The 10,747-nt window shown below is 41.5% G+C and overlaps 1 protein-coding gene across 1 annotated transcript; it reads right to left on the bottom strand.

Annotated features, from left to right (window-relative positions):
* Window positions 1–3,019: 3,019 nt before the first annotated feature.
* On the bottom strand, window positions 3,020–10,440 carry dmap1 (DNA methyltransferase 1 associated protein 1). Its single transcript, XM_015970547.3, has 10 exons — window positions 10,138–10,440; window positions 9,874–9,965; window positions 9,307–9,502; window positions 9,033–9,191; window positions 8,764–8,931; window positions 8,385–8,570; window positions 8,076–8,147; window positions 7,330–7,402; window positions 6,683–7,035; window positions 3,020–3,289 (listed from the first exon to the last, which is right to left on the bottom strand). Exons 1-10 carry the CDS (start codon window positions 10,231–10,233, stop codon window positions 3,230–3,232), a joined length of 1,455 nt encoding a protein of 484 aa, XP_015826033.1. The 5' UTR covers window positions 10,234–10,440; the 3' UTR covers window positions 3,020–3,229.
* Window positions 10,441–10,747: the final 307 nt, after the last annotated feature.

The raw sequence follows: 10,747 nt of genomic DNA, 5'->3' as shown, positions 1-10,747 counted from the left end.
TTCTTATAAAACAAACCCAACAGATTGCATTGAGTCGCTGATGTAACCTCCAGAAATGGTCAGTTTCCCAACTACAGTCTGATGACCTCTTCAGTACCTGGCCATTTGGAGACATGAGTCTTAACTGGTGCTTTTAATCTGCAAGAGAGATACTGTTGCTTGGCCAAGGTCCCTCTCAAGCTTTCCGCTAATTTCAGCCTGCTTTGCTTCACAGAACAAGAAGAAGGACCTTTTATAATAATGAACCGTTATAAATAATGGAGTGTTAAAATAATCATATAATGAATGAATAATAATGGCTGAAGAATAATAACAATGTTGTGATTAATCTGTGCTTAAATTACTGAAGTTGAAATGAATATTATGTTATGATTGGTAAGTTGATTTGACAAGTGAATCACTATCTACTGACAAGCTCACACACTCTCACCATATCTCCATGACGCAAGTTAAAGTTAAACGTCACTGCACATAGAGATTTCCTGATACACAAATCAGAGCTCTTCTGATGTTCTGGGGTTTGTTTGGTAAAACCCCTTTACATGTCAAATTCTGGTTGACCATGTAATCAAAATACGGCCGTTGTTAAAACAGATTTCACTTCTTGAGTGAGCCAGTTTTTGAGAAAGCTTCGGACCGGCCATCCGAAGCAAAACCTTTTTAACCCAGCGCATCTTTTGACAAGCTGTCAAAACCTGATGCACGCTACAGCTGATCACAAACGGTTCCTTCTGAATAAAGCTGAATCAGCTTCAACTCCTTAAGAGTTACTCCATAGATGCAAAACAAGTCCACCTGTTTGTCGTGACCTGGAGACAACTCTGGACTAACCTGGTCGTACTGCGGGTTTCTCTACGGACTTCGGTACCATGGGGTCCACGGACTCACGGACTCCCCGACATCTCGGATCCAAAAGAGAGTCTCCAACGAAGGGTACGCAGGTAGACTCGACAGATTGCGTCTAATGTGGTTTCATAAACAATCACTATAGTTTATAGCTGACTAAATTCACTTTCACTCAGAACTGTTTCTCCAGATACGAAGGTTCTGATAACCTCACATTCCATCCACTTAGATTCATTCATCACATAAAGTGTTCCTAGCTGTCATGTTTTTAATTGTTTAGAAAATAAATTTCTTACTTTTTATAAACTTGACTCTGTCTGAATTGATACGAAGCGTCTTCCAATCCGTTAATAAACAAAGAATTCTAAATCTTCTGGTTAAACGTTCAAAGATCAATCAGTTTGATATTTCTACATTTACATAGAAATCATCAAATCTTATTGATCGTAATTAAACCTCAAAAAACATCTGTAGTCATACACTACACTGACTTGTAGTCACTGACACGTCATCGAGTTGCTGACTTGAGTCAGTGACTACAGCAATCCCCATACTAAGCAAACATGTAGCGATAGTGGAGAGGAAAACTCCTATTTAACAACGTGGCTCAGTATGAGCAGCCATCCGCCACGACTCACTGGGGTAAGACAGAGCAGACACGCACACACACATTTTCAAATAATAAAAACACTTGAATTTAAAGGTGTGGATCACTGGTTTAATCAATTCATTTCCAGTGGTCTCTGGTAGGAAATGAATGTCTTGCAAGTCATACGCAGGAGGAAAAAAGCTCAGATGCAAATGTTTCAGGAGCTAGCAGAATGCCACATTAGAGATCTTAACACGGCAGGAATTGGAGTCCCATTTCCTGATATTTGGACATCTCACCTCTAATTGGATAACAATGTAACTTCCACTGATTCCAGTTGCTCTGCAACATTGATATTTTATCTCCACAAATGACTCAAACCTGGAGGAATTCTGCTGTGTGGTGGAGTAGATGGTGCTAATGGTTAGCTTTTACTAGCTAAGATGTTCTCTACTGTTTCCTGGATGCTAAACCAACAACAGTCACCCTGTCACGAGTTAGAACGAGTGAGTCCGTGAATGTTAAGTGACAGTGTTACGGAGATCTGTGACGATTTTCATATCCTCCAGTTTCACCATCTATTTTCTATCTAAAGCTAATGCAGGAGATAGGTGTAGGAGACTATTTTCAAGTTCCACCTGCATAAAGTGACCCATTATAATCAGAAAAAAAAGTTTTTCAACTTTCTACACCTTTAAACTAAATAATTAAGAAACATCTCACCTAAATTTACCAATTTCATCTTGGTTATCTTTAAAGTGTTTATTTGTTGGGAGATTTTGAAGTGTGCAGCTCTAACAAAGCTAATATCCAGTTATAATTTCTATGCCCACATCAGAGCTTCTCTTCAGGCAAAATTTGCATAGAAATGAACGTCTAAGGAGGCTAAACACCCTAATTGACAAGCAATTAGCAATATTATGAGGGGAAGAACCTAATGAAGTTTCAGTGGCTGTGCTTAATTATCATATTAATGAAGTCATTAGTTGTCACTTAACTTGGATGGCAGGTAAGGTAAGAATGTCAGGATCCAACAATTTCCCGAACAAACGTGTGCTCAACACCTATTACCCCTGAGTCAAGATCGTCAGAAATAGACCCACCACAGATTTGAAATGTTAAACAGGATACGACACAAACACGCTCCAGTCAGTTAAAAACAAGACACTGGTGTTTATTGAATTACAGGCTGAATAATCTCCAAGGTCACCTGAGGAGAGCACGGAGAAATCAGCCTCTCTAGTCCAACGGAAGGAATGGGAAGAAAAAAAAAAAGCACTCCAGGTCGAGAGGGTCTCGGTACTACAGGCTAACACGAAACACATTTCCAGTAAACACTATGGCATTATTAGGCTCCAAAATAAACATCAGATGGCTCAAATGAGCACAGCGGCTCCAGGTCCTCCCACTCTCTGACTCCGTTCTTTCATTCCAATTCATTTCAATTACCCAGTCATTCCCGCCTTCTTCACCCTGTCCCGATTAGCCCAGCCTGGCAATTTACAGTTGGTCTTGCCTCATCTATGGCCAACCGGTTGGTGGAGGCAGGGAGACGAGCCGTAATGGAATGAAATGTCACTCAGTCATTGCCTTTGTCACAGCCAGATGGGGAGGGTTTGGAGAGGTCTCGTTAGTAGGTGAGATGTTGTGTGTATCTGTGTGTAGTCAGTGGTGCATCTACGATAATGTGGTTGTGTGAGTCCTGTCCAGCCATAATGCTCATGGGCACTCCACTGTCATCACAATAAGTAACACAGTAATTTGTCCTCCAGAGTGCGCCGGCTGCAGCTCTCATCAAGGCTTCTTCGCCTTCTTCACCGAAGATGAGCTGGAAGCCGATTCTCTCCGCTTGCGCTGCAAAAGAAAACACTCGGTGTGTTAGTGTTCACCTGCCCCTGGAACACAATTAGTCCCTGATAGAAACGGGACCTGGTCACGCTAGCTGACTCGGATAAGATTAAAACGCTATGACGTGTTAAAAGGACTTTCTGTCTTTTTTAGGCCCGAGCAGCGAAAGCGCTGCGAAGGCCTCTTGTTTTTGCTCTGTTTATTCTTTTTTATTTATTATTCTTAGCCCGCTTTGAATGGCCTTTTGGGGACCTTATCATACCCCAAAACTCACAATATTTTGCAAACATGTCAGGCCTGGTGAAAAATTTGATATTTTAAAGGTCACAAAAAAATCGCACAGAAAATGACTGAACAGCGCCCCCTAGAAAGTGAAAAAAAAACATGCCCATAAAGCTTAGTTTATCGTACAGTTATGAAATTTGGTACACTTGTAGTACTCAACAGTCCGCACAGAAAATTCTCTTGCAAGCATGGTCAATATCAAACAGGAAGTCGGCCATTTTGGGTTGAAATGGCGATTTTTTGCCGTTTTTGCAGTTTTTAGGGTCCGTTTCTGATTGGAAATCCCACGATCGTCTCAAAAGTGGTGTAAAATTGCTCAGAAGGGATGGGCGAACAAAATGAGACAAGGATTCTGAGTTTTCGTATATGTTGAAGGGGCGGGGCCAAGCCTCAAAGTTTGACTACTCGCCAAAAAAATTTAAATTGCTATAACTTCATAACTGAATGGAATAGTGTTACCAAACCTTCTGTGGTCATTCGTCATTCACCCACAAAGTAAAATGAATGGTCGGATGATGACATCACACAAGCCCCGCCCACTCAGGACCAAAAAGGTCAAGTTTTACTGTGAAAGGTCCCAAATTGCCCCATTTCACTTAATCACCACAAATTTGTAGCTGGTAACTCAAGACAAGTGGAGGTTGCTTGGCGTCACTTTATGGGAGTTTTCGGCAGAGGGCGGGGCTGTGGCGGCGCGGCGAAGTCAGGCGTACCGCCGTGGCCTTACGTTTGCCTCCCATTTCGTCATTTCTAAAGATATCGTCACGAAACTTCTTGTGAGTGATCCTAGTCCGGCCCGCCAAAAGATCTGATGTGAACATCCGGTGGGCGTGGCCTATTTTCTGAAATAGCGCCCCCTAGGTCCATTAAAACTGTCAGCCCCAAGCCATGCTTTGACTGAGGATTACGAAATTTGGTACACTAATGTGGTGTCTCAGGACCTACAAAAAAGTCTCTTGGAGCCAAGTGCAAAGTCGCACAGGAAGTCGGCCATTTTGGTCCAAGTACGCGATTTAGTGGTTTTCGCACACGTTGTTTGGAGAGTGATGCTCCATCGCCCTTTTCACCAATCTCCTTCAAACTTCTGCTATATACTCTTAAGTCATAGGGGAAAAAATTCAACCATCGGATTTTTCAAAAGTTGAAAGTTGTGGGCGTGGCTAAGCCTCAAACTTTGACCTGTCGCCGTGCCACTCTTTTTTTCACAGTTCCCTATTGGATTCCTTTTACCCAATCACCAGGATTCTCTGGCAAATAGCAGTAGACAACTTGAGGTTACTTGGTCTCCAGTACTAGCAGGTTTCAAAAAAAGGCGGCGCTTTGGGAGCAAGGCGAAAATCGCCATCACGCCATGGAAATACGTTTGCCTCTCATTTCTTCAGTTATCGTGATATCGCTACGAAACTTCAGGGGAGTGACCCTAGTCTTATCCTCAAGAGAAATAGATAGCTGAAATTTGTGGGCGTGGCCTATTTTCTTAAATAGCGCCCCCTAGGACCATTTAAACTAATAGCCCAAGCCATGCTTTGACTGAGGATTACGAAATTTGGTACACTGATGTGGTGTCTCAGGACCTACAAAAAAGTCTCTTGGAGCCAAGCGCAAAGTCGCACAGGAAGTCGGCCATTTTGGTCCAAGTACGTGATTTAGTGGTTTTCGCACACGTTGTTTGGAGAGTGATGCTCCGTCGCCCTTTTCACCAATCTCCTTCAAACTTCTGCTATATACTCTTATGACATAGGGGAAAAAATTCAACCGTCAGATTTTTCAAAAGTTGAAAGGTGTGGGCGTGGCTAAGCCTCAAACTTTGACCTGTTGCCACGCCACTCTTATTTTCACAGCTCCCTACTGAACTCCTTTTACCCAATCACCAGGAATCTCTGTCAAATAGCAGTAGACAACGTGAGGTCACTTGGTATCCAGTACTGGTAGGTTTCAAAAAAAGGCGGGGCTTTGGGAGCATGGCGAAAATTGCCATCACGCCATGGAAATACGTTTGCCTCTCATTTCTTCAGTTATCGTGATATCGCTACAAAACTTCTGGGGAGTGATCCTAGTCCGACCCTCAAGAGAAATAGACAGCTGAAGTTTGTGGGCGTGGCCTATTTCCTTAAATAGCGCCCCCTAGGACCATTTAAACTAATAGCCCCAAGCCATGCTTTGACTGAGGATTACGAAATTTGGTACACTAATGTGGTGTCTCAGGACCTACAAAAAAGTCTCTTGGAGCCAAGTGCAAAGTCGTACAGGAAGTCGGCCATTTTGGTCCAAGTACTCGATTTAGTGGTTTTCGCACACATTGTTTGGAGTACGATGCCTCGTCGTCTTTTTCACCAATTGCCTTCAAACATCTGCTATATACTCTTAAGACATAGGGGAAAAAAATCAACCGTCGGATTTTTCAAAAGTTGAAAGGTGTGGGCGTGGCTAAACCTCAAACTTTGACCTTTCGCCATTACATTTCTTGACTTAATAACTCCCATGTGCATGATCAGATCTATATCAAATGTTGTCTGTGTGATAACTGACCACATCTGAAGACAATGACAATGTGGACAGCTGACATCACCTAAGTCCCGCCCCCTGACTACAGGAAGTCTATTGTTTTATGGTGAAATGCCCATATTTGTCATGATCTGAAAGCTTTCCAGCACCCCTAGATATGTTTAACCCACAATAACTTCAAAAAAAAATGGTCAGAAAAGCATTACAGGTGGTCTGTGTCATCACACCACCAGTGTCGTAAAGATAGAGTATGCCCTAGTGGTGAGATGTGTAATATAATGGTGTGCTCAGAGGGGATGCTGAGTCAGGGTGAGGTGCGGACGAGGTGATCGTTTGCGGTTTCTGGTGTCGGGGTGGTCGACATTACTGTTCCGCGGACGTGCCCTGGTGGTCCGGGCTGCCGGCCAGGCCGGAGCGGCGTGGAGCTGCGAGGGCCGAACGACGCTGCTTGCAGCTTTAATGTTTTCTTGTTTTTATTCATTTTTCTTATTTTTTTTAATTGTTTTTATACTTTTAGTAAACTTGAAAATGAAACCATGTGTGGCCATTCCTGCGTGCTACCTGGTTAAGGTAGCTGAAGACTGACTTTAAATGGATCATTACACTAACCGAGTTGGGGGTGAGAGGAGCTCCAACTACATCGATGATCTGCTCCTTAGGCTCCATCTTAATATCCTCAGCACCGAGCCAGGACTGGGTGTCAGCTCCTGGGGTGGATGATGTATTACTGTTGATGGAACCGAGATCCCCGCCCGGTGGGACACTAGCCAGTCCTCCTGCCGTGGTACCTCCACACCCAGCTCCGCTGCCTGTTTTCAGCAGAGCCTCGTAGCGATGTCGCAGCATCTGCTGCTCGTATTCACAATTGCTGTGGGCCTGTTTGAGTTCGTACAGCAGTACCAAGTCGCTGCGAAGCTCATTAAACATCTGTACGATATCCTCTGTGGGCATGGGGTTGAGATCTAAATAAAAAAGAAAACAGGATGGCTTAAATCACTGAATTTAACACAAATTTAAACAACTGGGAGGGTGAAAAAGTGAGAGGAAGGTTGTGTGCACTTGTTTTCATCAGTTTGTTGTAATATTTAATTCAAAACCTATTTTATCTTCTGTTTAAAATGCTTAAATATTTCTAAAGTGTTGATCATTCCACATGTTTGTGTTTTCTACACTAGAACTGATGTTTGGTGCAGACGGGTGTTAAAAATGTTAAACTCTGAAATGTTAGTAAATGACCAATGTTGATTCATACTCACCCACTCCTTGCTCCACAAGGATCTGCTCAATGGCCTTGATCTTCTTCTGGCCAACTGAGCTCGGCAGTTTCATCTGAATAACACACACACACACACACACACACACACACACACACACACACACACACACACACACACACACACACACACACACACACACACACACACACACACACACACACACACACACAGTGATTTAAGGTACTGGCAATATTAGGATAAACAGCTCCACCTCAAGGCTTTTAATTCCTATGAAATGCACTTCAGTGGGCCAGATCAAAACGTCTTTATCCACTGAACTCTATCTGACTGATTAGCTACAGGCGCTCACCACTTCTTTAGCTGTGCTAATGCATTTTCCATAGAGAGAAAGCTCCTCATCAGTCTTCAAGATGAATACGGGTCATCTTGTTGGTTAGCTCTTCAGGAACACATTTAATCATCATAGTAATATTAAGAGACGGGTGCCTAAAGCCAAACTCTAGTCGTTCTCATACATCAGCTGCTGCATAAACGCTTTTCTGATGTCAGCACCACGCCAAACGAAATCAGTTGATCTTACTTCATGTTTATATAGATTTAAAATCTGCACTTGAGTGAAAAAGTTGTTGCTGTAAATCTGTGGAACCTTTACTGATTGGGGAAATTTTGACTATTCGTGTTTTAGAGAGGTGTTTAATTGTTTAATGGGGATTATAGAACCAAGATAAAGTTTAAAGTTGACAATGTGAACACTTTAGACTCACTCTCTGACTGCGCAGCGTAACGCCTGACGATTTAAAGTCAGGGAACTTGATGCCGGCCATCTCTGGAAGAGCCTGAAAAAGAAATTATTAAAGATGAACATTTATTATTATTTCTTTAAAACCATATGAGGATTATATCAAATGTTTTAGAATTAATCTTTGTTTTTTGTTTCTTAATGTGAAAGTATTTAAATCACAACTGTCTTAATATAACAATATACAACTCATTCTCCCTTTTTTTTTTCATAATGACATTAAAACAAGAGCATGTTTTTACTTTGGGTCCTTGTGTTTAAACACATCACGCACCAGTTTTTCTGTCTCTCTTTTCTGAGGGAGTTTCTTTTTGGAAACCCTCTTTTCTGCACGCCTCAGCTCTGTCGTCGTATCAGCCGCTTTAATGAGTTTCTGCAGATCCTGGGCTTTCTTCTCACGCTCCCTCTTCCTGTTTTCGATCTTTCTCAGCTCCTGAATAAGATACTCCTCTTCTGCCACCTGCAGGAAAAGTAAAGACGGTGCAAAATTAACATTTAGAGGTCTAGAAACAAATATGTCAAGAGATGCCAACAATATCCATACTGATGATGGCAACAACAGGTCTTTGCTCAGCATGACTTTTACATTATTTGCTTTACTTAACTTTTAAACAGTTGCATGACAACAATAATCTAATTTGAAGGCTACTAACTTGTTCAGGTGTTCGATTGAAGAGCTTGTCCAGTTGTTCTTTGCGTCGCTTCTCATGGCCGGCATCAAAAATGTAGATCTTTGGTTCTGTTCCAGATGGAGCACGGACCTTTGTCAGCTTACCACAAATACTATAGTATCGTTCCTTCAGGTCCTCTATTGAGCGTTTCTAGAGATTTTCAGTGGAAGAAAACGAATGCAAGTACATAATTTATTTTTAGGATTGTATTGGTGGACACCAGCGCAGGAGGTAAAGGACTGGGGTTTTACCCTGAATTGCTGGTAGTCATAGCGATCGTGGACAACAACAAAACGTAGGTCAAAGCGCTTGCACAGATCAAAGAGATGGTCTGTTTCTGCTTTTGTCCAGCCATCGTCATGAAGATGTGTTTGATACTCTTGCTCGGAGTACACAGGTACTTGCACAGTCTATACAGGTAAACCAAAAGCAGTAAGAATACAGAAAAGAGCTGTGAATCAGGAGGGGTTGTAGTAAAAATTGTATGTGTACTGCAGGACTGAAAGAGATACTGGTCAGGCTTACCTTGTTAAAACGAGCAAAAGGATAGTCTTTGCCCTCCTCTGCTACCCGTCTCCAATGATGGAATATGGCTCCATCTTTGCGAGCAGGATTTGTGAAGGGCATCCACTTCCAGGGGCGAACCTTTTTACACCCTAGCTTAGCTTTGACTGTCCTGTAACCTTGAGTAGTATCACTCGGCAGCAGAGGAGGTGCATCCCTGTGGATAAAATAAGAAAAAGAAACTAAAATGACTAAGGTTCCTAAAAGGAACAACAAAGCATGACCTAAACGTGATTAAGCATAGATGTACACAAAAGCTTCATGCCTACATTTAACACAAATTAAATCATTGTCTAGAAAGAAAACGGCGAGTAAGCAAAATTACTTGTGGATTTGGGTATTTATTGAAAGATGATGAATACAATGTACACAATATAATTACTTAGTAATGCAAACATTTTGAAAGTAGTGAATATGTAACAAAACATAAAAATCAATCCAAGCTAAATGGCTAACATCTAACTTAATTTTCAATAGGAAACAGACAGTTTTGAAGTAGAAATATGCAAATAAATATTAAAAACATACTTCTTATCAGAATAAAGCAGAGCATAAACCTCTCTGTGCATTCCCTCGGGTCTCTTGAAGGTGAGGGTCTCTGTTGCCTTCTTGGATTTTTTCTGCAGCAGTTAAGATAAAAATATTTTTACCATAAACAATACCAAACGTCATTTCAATAAATCAGCTTAGCTCATAGTCAGAAGTTCATTCGATCTGTTTTAATTTACCCAGATCTAAGTTAAGAGGGAAATCAAGTTAAAAGAAAAATATTGATATTTAAGGGCCTCCAACCTTATCGGAGTTGATCAGGTCTTTCTTGCTGATGGGACCATCGTTATCCACTCCGCTCAGTTCCAGAATATCCCGAACATCAGCACCAGTAGCCATAGTTATTTTTATTAGATTGTTTATAAACACGAGTCACAAGCTGTCAATCGCAGTTCCGATTAGTTAACTACACGTGCTCATTCATTTTAATTGCGATACAACGTTGACTACGCTAGCTAAAGGCTAACAATACAGCACTTAATTATGGTATTCTTGTTTGAAACATCCAGATAACAATTTTTGTTTTCTTTTTAACTTAATACTACAACGTAAGTCTAAGCGAAACATAACATATAGGTAAATAAATACGAACAATACGACTTATTGTGGAGATTCGATGGTTGTTAAGCCAGAAAGAGATTTTACTTCCGTCCCTGTTACGTCATTACGTACGGACTATGAAAACGACTGTCACCACCTGGTGGTGCGGAAGAATTAGTTATAAAACATTTCATTTTGAGTGCTGACATAAGTGTTGTCTCTGCTTTACAGGAGTTCAGGTTTGAGTCATTTTACAACTTTAGTTGTTAAGGATATTCTATTTTGAACGGGCAGTTACCTAATCTACCTACTA

This window comes from Nothobranchius furzeri, chromosome 8, assembly GCF_043380555.1.
Source record: "Nothobranchius furzeri strain GRZ-AD chromosome 8, NfurGRZ-RIMD1, whole genome shotgun sequence".
In the NCBI taxonomy this organism is placed as follows: Eukaryota; Metazoa; Chordata; class Actinopteri; order Cyprinodontiformes; family Nothobranchiidae; genus Nothobranchius; species Nothobranchius furzeri.
This window is presented reverse-complemented; position numbering and strand designations above follow the sequence as displayed.